Source organism: Camelus bactrianus, chromosome 8, assembly GCF_048773025.1.
Source record: "Camelus bactrianus isolate YW-2024 breed Bactrian camel chromosome 8, ASM4877302v1, whole genome shotgun sequence".
Taxonomy (NCBI): Eukaryota; Metazoa; Chordata; class Mammalia; order Artiodactyla; family Camelidae; genus Camelus; species Camelus bactrianus.
The window spans coordinates 69,185,970-69,200,499 of NC_133546.1; the positions used below are offsets into that span (position 1 = coordinate 69,185,970).

At 36.4% G+C, this 14,530-nt stretch overlaps 1 protein-coding gene across 1 annotated transcript in view; it reads left to right on the forward strand.

The window, feature by feature from the left end:
* Positions 1-14,530, forward strand: part of TMEM30A (transmembrane protein 30A) — a 33,764-nt gene that overhangs the window by 15,078 nt on the left and 4,156 nt on the right. Inside the window, exons 2-6 of the mRNA XM_010972815.3 lie at positions 6,317-6,424; positions 8,654-8,761; positions 11,482-11,569; positions 12,615-12,761; positions 13,443-13,649. Coding sequence (XP_010971117.1) covers positions 6,317-6,424; positions 8,654-8,761; positions 11,482-11,569; positions 12,615-12,761; positions 13,443-13,649 — 658 coding nt within the window. The remainder of the gene's footprint in view (positions 1-6,316; positions 6,425-8,653; positions 8,762-11,481; positions 11,570-12,614; positions 12,762-13,442; positions 13,650-14,530) is intronic.

The following is a 14,530-nucleotide window of genomic DNA, read 5'->3' on the forward strand; positions in this document are numbered from 1 at the left end:
TCAGCCTTGACAGCCTTTCCTTTTTGCACAAGATCTCACCAACAGAGCAGAGAAGCCTGCTGCTGTGGTGTCACACCAGTGGCACCAGTGTGACTCACAGAGCTCAAGTATCTGCTCTGGGCACCCAGAGCAAGGTCAGTGCCGTGGCCTACCCCTCCCCTCACAGGTGTCTGCCCTGCCTGAAGGTAACTCAGCGGGCCTCCTCGTGGCTGCTGGCATTGCCATACCTGCTTTGTGCAGCACCGTTGGGGCGAGGGTGCTGCCTCCTGAAGCTACCAGTGCCACTGTTTCTAGGACTTCTAGAACAGTGCTGAAACGGCCTTCTGCACAGCTGTGTCCACATACTGTCACCTGGGCTACAAAGCCACCTCATAGTGGCTCAGGGTCACAAAAGCTACCCCTTTAGCTTCAACTCTGCAGTCTAATTCCACTTTTCTGTTTTCTGAGGCCTACCTTTTCCTTTTCACCGAGTGCCAAATGGACATTGTAGAAAAGTTAACACCTTAACAGAAGAACCCCAGACTGATTCTCAGATCTTTGTTTCTAACTCACAACTTTTTAAGCCCTAAATTCATACGTCTTTTGGGTTTGTCCATGTGCTAAGCCTTTAGGTAAAGATAGTCCCTCTTGGTGTCATCTCCCTGTAGATAACAGCCACTCGTCAGCCCTCATGGAGAAATGAACCGACGACTGAGTTAGGTACGTGTTTCCATAGTACCTGTGCTTTTACCAAGACACGCCTTCCATTTCAGTGACTGTCTTCTGTACTCGACAGCGAGCTCCGTGAGGTTAAATATTGGGCCGAGTCCTGTGCCTGGAACATACAAGCACTCAAGTAAATATTAGGTTAATAGATGATTCTTTCATGATGGGGGATTCGGGAAGAAATGAAAGTCCCATTTCTTAGACTCTTTTTAATCTGTTGTTATACAAGTATTTGATTCGCCTCCTCCGTCTCCATTTCCTTATTTCCTGCAGGACATTTTTAACACTCAGGGTTACTTAGTTCAGAGGCTATGTTGTCAGCAGCAGTAACCAACTCTGGGTACCTTCCTCGAGAAAGGAATTTATTAGAGGGAGATTGGGTCGCTCCCACACAACATGGATTGGAAGTCTAAAGGATCAGGTTTGGAGACTGGTGGGAAGTGAGGGGAGTTTGGAAGCAGAAACAGTGGTTCAGATGCCACAGAGGCTGTCATCGTGATGTCTGTTAGACTACTGCTGTGTCCCTAATCTCGGCACCCCATTCTTGTCTCTAATTTACATGGGGATTAAGTGACTTACATGGAGATTCAGTCTTCTAGTCTCAATCGAGATTGATCCAGGTCTTCTGCTTTTGTATTGGCTGCCTGGGGTTAGGGAGAGGAAGGAGTCATTTAGTACCTTGACTTCTAAAGTGGAAGATGGGGTCCTGCCTCCCTCCGAAAGTCTCAACAAGGAAAATTCCACAATACTTGGAAGTGTGTTTGGATGCCAGGCAGCCTAATAACAGCAAAAACAAACCACACTTACCTCCCAGAGGTTTTTCTTCACTCTCATAATCTGGAGGTCTTGAGTTTGTATACCATAAAGGATGCTGTGTTCATTGTGTAAGGTGCATAGTATGGTGGAAAGAACCTAGATTTTGGAGAAAGGCAGAGCTGTGTTCAAATTCTTGCTGAGTGAGTGATCTTGGGAAAAATTACTAAACCTTCATAAATGGCAGTTTCCTTGGTTAAAATAAGGAAAATAAGAATAAACTTTGCAGCACTATTGTACATTTTAATGTGGTGGTATATATTTAGTGCTTATAAATGTTAAATGCACTTAGTATATGTTCGATACACATCAGCCAAAAATTCCAGCATGTGGTTACGGCTCCAGTTTACCTTTCAGTGTTGTCTCATTCCTTCCAGCATGAAAACTCTCCATAAGTCCAAAGTGTTTATGCTCATTGTCCTTAAATGTACCTGTGCTCTCTACCTGCTTGCTTTCCCATACATCCCCATTTTCCATCCTTCTTTTTTTTTTTTCTTTTTCTTTTAATGGCTCAGTTCAGATCCTCTTTTCTTTTCAGTACGAAAGTACTGGTCCATCTACTACTTACTGTCTTCTTGACTAGTCTGTTTAGCACTTAGCATTTATAGTAGTTTTCTTTGTGTTTCTGTGCTGTCCTTGGCAAAGTAGTCGTCTGCAGGGCCAAGGGAGCTGACTTTCTTGCGAAGAAGCAATTTAATAGAAGAAACATTGGGCTTGGAGTCAAAAATCCTTGGTTCTGGCATCGCTATTCATGTTGCCTTGGGCAAGTATATGTGTTCTCTTTATGTAAAATGAGGATAACACTACAGGATTTGGGTGAGGATCAGATGAAATATGTGTATAATAGAAGGGACTGTGTCAACTGTATTGGCTAAGTATAAGATAGGATTACTTTCGTATCTACCTTGTTATGCTGTGCACATAGTATGGCTTAATATGTTCATGATATATATATATATATATATTTAACATTACTTTCAGATTTTCCTGTAATCAAGAGCATACAATTTTTTGTACAATTTTTTGTACATTTAAAAAATTGTAATCAAAAGATTGTGGTGAAAAAATTATAGCTACCCTTTGATTTTTGTAAAAGTATAATTTAATATTCAGCAATAATTCTTGGTTCCAATAAAATGTTCAGTTTTAATATACTGTAGTATAATTTATTGGATTTCATATTCCATCATATTAATTATTTTTGTTCAATTAAATAAAGAATATATATCTTTGCTTAATAATAACTGATGATCTTTCTTTCGTCCTTTGCCCTGGAAACTAATTTGAAAGAGTGGTTTAAGAGGTTTCTGTTCAAAGGCAAACAATATAGTAATATGCCCACCTGGCAGGTTTTTTTTTTTTTTTAATCCTTAAATTAATCTTAGAAGAGAAAGAAAATGTGCAGATATTTTTCAATTATTCTATTTAAAAATTTTAATATACTTTAATATTGATTTTTAAATATAGTTCACTTTTCTAGGTTTTTTCTTTTCTTTCATTTTGTCAAAATCATAAAATTTGGCTTTTAAGTGAAATATTGTGCATAGATAGGTCCTGGGGTAGAAAGCTGTGGCCCAACAGATTTAGTGAAAAATTACATGTACCTTGCCTTCATTTAGGAGATCTGGTTTTTTTTTTTTTTTTTTTCCACTTGTTTTAATTATATACCTAGCTACTCTTAGATATTTGCAGTGAATAAAAATATTTCTCTACACAAAGTTTCATGAGTAAATAGGCTTTTGATGGAGAGCATTTCAATAGGTTATATCAGAATTTGACAAAACCAAGCTTTATTAAACAGTTTTGTGGTTTTGAAAAGCAATTAGGTGTTGTAACTTGATGCTCTATTTTCTATATATAGATTTTAACCTTATAATAATAATAAAAAAGAAATTGGACATTTATATGTAAAGTTTAACTGTTCAGTTTCAGAAATAAAAACTAGATGGCTTTTTTTTTTTACTTTATTAAGGTAAAGATAATTAGGATTTCTCATCATTAAATTGTAATTTTTCAAAAGAATGATAAGACAAGCCATAGACTGGGAGAAAATATTGTTAAAAAAGATATATCTGGTAAAGGACTGTTATCCAAAAAATACAAGGAACTCAGCAGTAAAAAAAATGAACAACCTATTAAAAAAATAAGATACCTTACCAAAGGAGATAGAGCATATCTCAAATATCATGGACTAGGTGGCTTAAACCACAGATGACTCATTTCTCACCGTTCTTGAGGCAGGGATGTCCAAGGTCCTGGTGCTGATCGATTCAGTTCCTGCTGAGGCCCCTCTTTCTGGTTTCCAGATGGCTGCCTACTTGCTGTGTCCTCACCATGGCAGAAAGAGAAAGAGCTCTGATTTCTTTTCCTCTTTTTATTAGGGACACTGATCTCATCATGGAGTCCCCACCCTCATGACCTCATCTAAATCTAATTACCTTTCAAAGGCCCACCTCCAAATGCCATGACATTGGGAGTTAGAGCTTCAACATATGAATTTTTTGGGGACGCAAACGTTCGGTTCATACATTCTGCCCCATGCTCCTCAAATTCATGTCCTTCTTGCTGTAAAATAGTTTCATTCCATCCCATCAGCCCCAAAAGTCTCAACTTCTTCCAGCATCAACTCTAAAGTCTAAAGTCTCTTCTGAATATCATTTTAATCAGATATTGGTATGATTAATCCTGAGGCAAAATTTCCACCTGTGAACCAGTGGAACCAGATGTGCTTCCAGAATACAGTGGAGAGACAGACATAAGTATACATATTCAAATTTGAAAGGGGAGAAAATGGAAAGGAAGAAAGGGGTGGTGAGTTCCAAACAAGTCTCCAAAACCTAGCAAGACAAATACCATCACATTTTAAGGCTTGAGAATAATCCTCTGGTTTAATGCTCAGCCTTCAGGGCCCACTGGGGCAGAAGTCCTGCCCCAAGGCTCTGGGTTGCTGCTATCTGATCTGTTGACTTTTCCCCCAGTATGAATTGAGGATGTAGTCCTGCTGGTCTCTGAATCATCTTTGGGGTTATTCTTCCCTTGTCTTGAAGAATAAATAATGTGTTTTGTAGCCGAATGGCTCTATGGTCCATTACTTGTCCTTGAATGCCAGAGACAGAGACGGACAGAGAAAGAGAGCTCTGGCGGAGTACAGAGGGTTTTTTAGGCAGTGAAACTATTCTGTATGATACTGTGATGGTGTATGTATGTCATTATACATTTGTCAAAACCTATGGAGTGTGCAACACTAGGAATGAATCTTAAGATATCCTATGGCCTTTGGGTGATAATGATGTATCATTATAGGGTCATCATCTGTAACAAGTGTGTTACTCTGGTGGGGGATACTGATAATAAGGGAGGTGGTGTATGTGCAGGTGTAGGGAGTATATGGGAAGTCTGACCTTTCCACTCAGCTGTGCTGTGAATCTCGTACTACTCTAAAAAATAGAATCTATTTGAAAAATTCTTACAATGGAAAAAATTTCTGATTTTAGCTGTCAAGCCAGGTCTTCTGACATCAGCTGGTGTACTGCAATTCCCTTCTGACACCACCCTGGGTTAGTGTCGGACTCCCCAGGTTACAGGGGCATGGTCCCCAACAATATACTTCAGTACCACTTTACACACCAACTGCAAGCCAGATCCCTGGGCTCTCCGTTCTTCTGGCCAACTAGCTACAAATCCGGGATGGGGGGTGGTGGTCCCGAGCCCCACTCCCCCAGACTGCCCTTACTTCAGATGCCAGTTGCAAGTTCAGAGGTCGCCAGGCCACCTGCACTTCTGACCAACTGTCTATAAATCTGGGAGGTTCCTGTAACTTCTCTCAGGTTTGATAATGTGCTAGAATGACTCCCAGAACTCAGTAATGTGCTAGATTTAAATTATAGTAGTTCTACTATAAATGATAGAAATTAGCACCAGCTAAACGAAGGGACACATAAGGCGAGGTCTGGGAGGGTCCTGAATGCAGAGCTTCGTGCCCTCTCCCCGTGGAATCAGAGTGTGTTGTGGGGTTCACCAGCCAGGAAGCGCTGCAGTTTTTATGGCGATTTCATGTTGCATATTAAACATTGGCCACAGATGGAACTAAATTTCCAGCTTTCTTCCTCTTCCCAGAGGTTAGGTTGGGCCAAAGGCCCTAATCACATCTTTCTGGTGACCAGCCGCTACCCTGAGCCATCTCCTTAACATAAACTCTAGTGTGAATCACAGGGCTTATCAAAAACACATATGGTCCTATCAACAGGGAAGTGTCAAGGCATTTAGATGCTCCCTGACAGGGACCTAAAATGAAGATGAGAGATTCTTTATTATTTAACACTAGGTTTTAAAAACTGGTAGCCCTTGAGAAACCTAATAGTTTTTTTTGTTTGTTTGTTTATTTTTTAATTCGAAAATTACCACCGAGGTGACCGAGAAGTATCTATGATTGGAAGATTGAAGAGCAGCACTGATTTACTGATTTCTGTGCTATTATGGTATTTTAATTGTTTAGACTTGATAGCTCTTTAAATCTTTATACATCATGCAGTTTAAATTTTATATTTATGATTTTATGCATAAATGTACTTCTTTTGGTAAAAATAGAGGAGCTTACTTGGAAGGATGAGCCAGTAGAACAACAGGTCGCTTTCCAGTTTTTTCTGCCTCACACTGTCAAAATACACAGACGACCTTATAAAAAGTTTTCTTTCTGGGCTGTGGTTGCTCCATCGGCTCATTTTTCCCTCTGATAGCAGATTATTTCGCGGTGTATCTTTTCCAAGGAAGTGTGCTTAGTTACATTTTTGTCTTGCAGATTGATTATACCGGAACAGACCCTTCCAGTCCCTGCAATAAATGTTTGTCTCCGAATGAGACACCGTGTGTTTGTACCATTAACTTCACACTGGAACAGTCATTTGAGGTCTGTATTCCCAAGTAATGTATTATAAAAGCCATGCTTTTAACCATACTGATTTTACATTCAAATTTTTTTTCACTAATTCTTTTCTTTTTTTTTTTTTTTTTTTGAGATGTTGCTTTAATTTACTGGGACTGTATATATTTTGGGGAAGATTGTTTTGTTTGGCTATTGCATTGCACTGTTTGATAATTAACTACATGTATTTAAATAGCTTATTGTAGTTAGTACTTTATAAACTAAATTTTAAACCTATTTTATACTTTTGCTGGAAAATTTTATAAATGTAAAAATTAATTTTGTATGAAGTTTATATCTACATCTACTTGTTTTTAAAATTATTGCTCAAATTATTTTGCTTACCTATTAAACAAGTTTTACTTTAGGTAAAATAAATATTAATTCACCCTTATTTAATTGTATTATTTTTCATCAGATATGGTGCATTACCGTAAGTGCAAACGCTTAGTAAAACCTTAAGCAGAGTTACAACATCATCTGTGTGTGTGTGTGTGTGTGTTGTCTGTCTGTGTGTCTTTTCACATCTGTCATTCTTGGAAACTGAGCAGAGAGGCTAAAGGACGTTGAGATTCAGAAGAGGCATGGCAAGACTAGCTTGTGCTCTCCTTTACCTGAAAGTGGAGCTTTAAAAAATTATTGTTTTATTCTTCAGGAAGCAAAACTGCTTTGATACATGCCAACTTCTTAGATTTTTGTACACTTAATAGATTTTCTTAAAGATAGTGATGACTTTTGTAGTCCCTGGTAGATAGTTGCCATCCAGTGGTTGTAGATGTTCTTGCACTGAGAGGAAGGATAATAAGGCTGCCTTTAAAAAAAAAATGAAAATAAATTTGGGAGGAGAGACGAATTTAGTTCTTTTGTTTCAACAAAAATACATATACATTTAAAACATCATTAAAATTTTATTCTTTTTTTAATGTGATGGACAGACTATAAAAATGCATTAAGTTCTACTTTTGTCAGAACAGGCAGGATTAAAGACATGGAAGAGGCATGTAGTGATTTAGAAGCTCTGTTAGTTTCCTCTTCCGTTCAAAAACACTTAGTATTTCAGAACTCTTCTGCAAAGGTGACCATCCTCAGATTCATTCTTTTGTCAGCTCTTTGCACCTTCACAAGACCAAACTTTGAATTGGACTAAAGCCTTTTCAGAGAACTTTAGGTTAGTTATTGTGTCTCAGTGTTCATTGAAAGGATCTCTTTTTCAGTTAATAAATTCAATTTAATGTACTGCTTCTCAGTTGAGATGATACTCTTTTTTTTTTAAGCATATTCTTTGTTTCTGTGATATAATTTTGATAACCAAAAATAAACAAAAAAACCCAACCAAATAAATAAATTAATGAAGTGTCTTTGTTTCTTTACATAGAATGGGGAAGTGCATAATTTGATATTTGAAAAATCAAGCTTTAAATAAATGTTTGTGTATATGAAAATAACAAATCAAAGCATTCTTAAGATGTTATTTAATTCCTTTTTTTCCCTGAATTCCTTTTAATCGAGGGTAAGATTATAGATGGTAGAGGTAGCAACCAGAAAGGAGAAAATAACTTACTGTTTTTGCTACTTCTAAAAATCTTAGTCGTTTAAGGTGGCTTCATAGCATCTAAATAATTGTATGTAGGTTACCTTTATTTCCCATGTGATTTTCAGGTTGAATCCACTGAATACATTCAAGTACTTGTCTTGATTATTATAAAGTGACTCATTATCTTAGATACTTTATTATTAATTTCTTAATTACTAATATAGTATCGTACTGAGAAATTTATTATATCCCATTTCAAGTTCACAGTTTACTTTGGGGCAGTAAATGAAAGCTTGACCATTGTCCCTTTGCAAAGTTGATACTAACTGGGTGAAGACCAAACTGAATTAGAGAAAATTTTAAATTGAAAGTAGATCAGGCTAGGCTAATAGATTCCTTGAGAGTTTTTCTTTTTAATGTAAATAGTAAGTACTTCTTTGAAATCTTTCAGGATATTCTCAAAGATTATTCTTGGATTTTTATAACATAGCTTCTATAACCTTATTTACAATTTGTACTGTTTTAGATTGTGAAGTACTGGTGGGATTCACCCCAGTGCCTATTCTAAGTTACCACGAATTATAAACTAGTGAAGTCCAAATTACGGGTAGCTTTTATGTATGCGTGAAACAAGTTCATACTTAATACTTTGTGAACATCTTTTCCCTCTGTTTCTCTAGGGCAATGTGTTTATGTATTATGGACTGTCTAATTTCTATCAAAACCATCGTCGTTATGTGAAATCTCGAGATGATAGCCAACTAAATGGAGATCCTAGTGCTTTACTTGTAAGTAAAAGGGTGGAATATGAAACTGGTATCCATGAACTAAGAACACATGGTAATTGTTCACTTAGAAATGTTAAATTTAATAGGATCAGATAAAATTTAAAGTATTGCTTGCCATTTGTAATTTGTTTAGTGAGGATTTTTAGTTAAAAAATTTTTTCCCCTAGAATTTGCACAGATTTATGGTTTGCTTACAGCCAGAGGACACATTACTGCCTGCTTGTTTCTAGTAGTACTTGGGATTTTTGCTTTATTAATCTGTTTATGATGAAATTCTGATGCGTCTAGCACTCTTGTAATGTAATATATTCTGTTTGGGTTTGTTCATTTTTATTACACTGGATAGGAAAATATATAAATAAGCTACTTTCAATTTCTGAGATTGTGTTTTAGAATTGAACATATATGCTCTTTGTTTTTTAACTTTTTGGAAGCCTGAGTAGTAAAGTCCAAAAGGTGGGTTACTGAAAAACTGTCTGAGGAGCTTTTTTAAAATATAGATTCCAGAGTTCTCCTAAGTCTCATATGCCAGTGTCTGCAGGGGTAGAGCTCTAAAATATCTATTTTTAACAAACTCCCCCTCTGATTTTCTCAGCCTGGTTTGGGAATCTTGGATCAGAGGATCTTAGTTTCCTGACTGTTGTTCAACTTTCCATAGTAGTGGTTGGTGCCCAGGTATTTTATATGATTGCTGCCAACACAGCAAACTTTCAGAGTCCCAGAGCAATTTAAGGATCTCTTAGAAAACAGTGAATCTCTTAGAACGCGATTCAGGACCATGTTGGGACCAGAAAGGTCCTTGTAAGCATATAGTTACCCTAGGCTATTCTTACTGGTTTTATTGCTGGTTCCTAATGTTGGGATCTTAAGAAATAATTAAACTATTTAGAGATTCTGGTTAGGGCTGCAATATTTTTCAGTCCATGTGGAATTAATGTTGTAGGATCCAATTTTTAGGAGTCAAATCCAGAAAAGGTGATTCTGGGAGATTCACCAAGTTCCTAGAATGTGTTGATTAGGATCAGAGATTGGGTGTGTTCAAAGGCCCAGAAGTGGTGGTTGGTTACAGTTCTTTTATTTAGATTCTTTGGTTTTCTACTCTATCCTTAAGTTCCTTTGGCCTGGCCACCATGGCTATGGATGCTGGTCCTGAACCATGCCTGGTGACACAAGCAATCTGCCCATTTTAGCATTTACATTTCTTTTGCCTGGAATGTGGTTTTTACTCTTCCCTGGAGGTCCTCTCATCTCAGGCCTGCCCTTTTCTTTACTGCCCTTGGACACATGATAATCTCTTTACATACTGACTTCATTCATACCCCGTCCAAGTCACTTCCTGCTTTGCTTAACAAACTGTCTCCCTACATCATACATTCTTGCTCTTCCTTTCCCGGCCATTTTCTACATAGCTGTTAGAGTGATCTTTAAAAAAAAAAAAACATAAATAAACACCACTTCTCTGCTTAAAATCTTTCAGTGGTTTGTTTACCTAGGATGTTCTGAACTGTGCGTAACTCTCCAGTCTCATTGTGTGTCATTTTCTTAATTGCCATACTCTTACCGCGTTCACCTTTTACCTTCGCAGAAACATCAGTTCTTTCTCAACGGCATGTACTGTTCTCTCTGCTTAAAACTCTCCTCTGCCTGCTCTTCACATGGCTGTCTCCTACTTTCTTTAGGTCTTAACTTATGTGATACTATGTCCAGATTCTAAAGTAGCTCGTCCTGTTCATTACCTGCATTGCATTTTCATAGCACTTACTGCAATTTGTAATTATATATTTGTTTACTTATTTATCATCTGTCTTCCCAAGTACACTATAAGTGCATGAGAGCAGGGAGCGTAACTTTCTTTAATCACCATGTACCAAGGGCCTAGCCAGTGCCTAAGCACGTGGAAGACATTCAGTCAATTTATATTGTATGAATATAGACACCTTTATCATGGCTCACGCTTCATGTTATAGTTAGTTGTGTATGGGTCTGTTCCCTTTATTACATTGTGAGCTGCCCAAAATGCCTTGCCAGTATCTTTGTTTTCTTTAGGTCTGGGTACACAATTTAAAAAAGATAGGTATATTCTAGGAATTTGCACTAGACTTCTGCTTCCTTCTGTCTTCCTTTTCTTCCTGCCTTCCTTCCCCCCTTCCTTCCATCTCTCCTTCTGTCCTTCCCTCCTTCCTTCTGCCCTCCCACCTGGATTTAACCTCAAATGACAAAATTTGAGATCATCTAGTTGAACATGTTCATTTTATAAGTTAGGCCTGGATAAATCAAGGGACTGACCCAAAGTCACACAGTACATAGCTGGAATGAGAACCTTGAGTCTTTTTACTTCCAGTTTAAAATTCCTTTTCTTATGTTATAACTGGACTGACAATAGACTGCTTCTTAATTTTTCTTGGGCAGAAAATTCTTTGTAGTTAAGATTTCTGTGTTGATGTGAAAATTTAAATAAATTCAATTTGACATATACCTAAATGGCGAAATGTATGTAAAGAAAGGTTACATTAAAAAAGTAATGCAGTAATATTAAGGAATATATTTTGAGTATTTAAATGTGGTATTGTTTATAGTCTGTTTATAACATAGACTCATTTTATGTGCCTTGCAAGTGAAAAACATGTAGGGATTGAATTTTTAATCAGTAATTAGAGCTAACCCATAGTTCTCCCAGAGGCCTGGGTAATAATTTCTCTCTTCTTTGCTTCTAAATACAGAATCCCAGTAAGGAATGTGAGCCTTATCGGAGAAATGAAGACAAACCAATTGCTCCTTGTGGAGCTATTGCCAACAGCATGTTTAATGGTATGACACAGATATAAACAAAGATAAATATGTATATTATATGTGTAGTCAGCAATATTTGTTTAATCTTATAACAGATTTGATAGTCTAGTAAACATGAATGAAATTGAGAAATTCAACAACTTTAAGATAGATATATCAATTATTTAGTGGGGTATTATAATGCTTTGTGACTTTCTTTTGAGAATTCTGTATTTTAAGAATGAATCTCTATCTCTAGGAAGAAAGAAGCAGAGACATTTTGCTAACTTCCTATTTCATATACGATAAAATAAATGCCAGGCTACCTTTCCCACCAACTCTGAATATTTTTACCATTAAAAAGGACCTGTGTTGATCATTTAGAACAGCACTGTCTGATATGAATATAATGTGTACCATAAATGTGAGGCATGTATTTACTTTTAATTTTTCTGGTGGTCACATTAAAAAAAAAAAGAGACACAAGTGAAATTAATTTTAATAGTATTTTATTGAACCCAGTATACCCCAAATGTTACTTCAGCATATAAGTGATATTCAGTATATAAAAGTTATTAATGAAATATTTTATATGCTAATTTTTTATACTAAGTTTCTGATGTCTGGTGTATATTATGTACTTATAAAACATAGTTATTTGGACCAGCCGTAATTTCAAGGTCTCTGTAGCTACGTAGCTAGTGATTACTATACTGGACGTTGCAGATAGAGAAATTGATAAGTCAGAAGCTATTTAGGAATGCATTTTTTTAAAGGAAAGGAGAGGCAGATTTACCTTGCAAATTGTTTTTTCTGGGTTGATATTAAAACGTCTGACCTTATCACATATCAGCTACCATGTAGGGAAATGACCAGGAATGGTACTGAGGGAAAACAAGTTCATCTAGGATTATAAAGTTACCATAGTTAATTCACATGTGAATAAGAGCAAATGCACATCATATGCTTACTTTGTTAAAACCACTTTGGGGAGCAAATACGGATCCTCATTTCTCACAGAGTAAAGCAGGTACTATGGATTTTCAGTAGATACTTAGCAGAGTCTCCTTTTTCTTGTGTTTAGATACACTAGAATTGTTTTTGGTTGGCAATGAATCTGATCCTACGCCAATTATTTTGAAAAAGAAAGGTATTGCTTGGTGGACAGATAAAAATGTGAAATTCAGAAATCCCCCTGGAGGAGACATTCCCCTAGAAGAACGATTCAAAGGTAAAATATTACTAATATCCCCTAAACCATAATATAGGCTTGGTGTTTTAACCAAATACCTAAAATTTTCTGTCTTATAATCTTGAAAAAGTTTATGCTTTTTTAAAAAACTTTCCTTAACCTTATGCCAAGTCAGGTAAAATATGTAGTGTTTTAATGTACTAAAATTCTAAAGGAAATGTATGCTTTTAATCTTGAATTTCTCTGGTATTTTCTGAAAATTGTTTCAGCCATAATCCTTTAAAATTATGACAGTTTCTTTTAAGCAAGTTTTTATTCATTCATTAATTCATTCATTCGTTTGTTTATTTATTTAAATTACTTATAATGATAAACCCAAATTTATTTTTGCTTCTATGCCTCCTTTATTTCACAGTGTAATATTTTTTACCATTATATCTTTTCACTTAGTCATCTGCCTTTTGGTATATGCTCAGTAGCCTCCTCGTGTTCCCTCAACTGAGATATCCATCAAATCTTTGAAATTATTTGTTCAGTTGTTACATGAGGAATTGGTTTCTGTTTAGGTTCTGAGACTACCTTAGAGTATAATATCTTTGAGCATAGGAATAATATTCATATTGTGTATTGCATACCTTTGTTTTATTAGAGTGAATTTTCAGTGAAACTCTTAATAGAACTTAATATTTTGTCTCCCCACTCCCACCTCTCCTTTCCAAGGTACAACAAAGCCTGTAAACTGGGTTAAACCAGTATACATGCTGGATTCTGACCAAGATAATAATGGGTTCATAAATGAGGATTTTATTGTTTGGATGCGTACTGCAGCATTACCTACTTTTCGTAAGTTATATCGTCTCATAGAGCGGACAAATGATTTACATCCAACATTACCAGCTGGACGGTACTATTTGAATATCACATACAGTATCCTTTTTCGGCCATGTGCACAGATTCATAGGATTTGAAAGGAGCATAGTCCAACTGTGTCTCCATTATGTGGCATGATACTTTGTGTTTTAGTTTTGCTTTCTGCATTTTTGTAAGAGTGTGTGTGAGTGTGTGTATGAAAAAGTCTCTTAACTTTTTCTTCTAGAAATGTCTTTAATTTTCATATATTTTGTACTAGAGTTCAAGCATATTATTTGGTAAGATTATTTAAAATGTAGATGCTAGAATTAGTAATAAGTTAGATATTTTTACAAGAGAGACTGTAGTTGAGCTTAATGCAAAGGCCAGTGAGTGTACCTAATCCTTAGCAAGTAAGTGTTGATGGGTACTGTTTTACTGTATCTTATGTAAGATACTAAAAATCAGTGAGTTTGCTGGTTCACATCAACATAATTGTTTGTACTTATCGCTCTGTTTACAGTCCCAAATAATAAACCGCTTTCATCATTAGCTGTATTGTTCCACCTTAATAATTTAGGTGTACTTTACAGTGCTCATTAATGTCATTTATTTCATCCTGACTGTATGTCAACATTATACCAAGTAATTTGCATGTATTATTTAATTCAGGCATCGTGGAGGCAGGTATTATCTCCGTGTTAACAGGAATACAGGGGCATAGAGCATTTAAGTAACTTACCTGAGGTGACACAGGTAATAGAAGAATTGGGGTCCATAATCAAGCTGCTGACTCCAACGTCTGTTGGCTTTACCATCAGCCACCACTGTAGGCTGCATCCCTTGCTGGTTCACTCAGGTAGTTGGACCAGTCCATATTGGCCTGGATGCAAAGTCTTTCCTAAGCTGAAAATATTGGGCACTAACTTTTATTCTAAACAAAGTCCTGCATCTGTTAA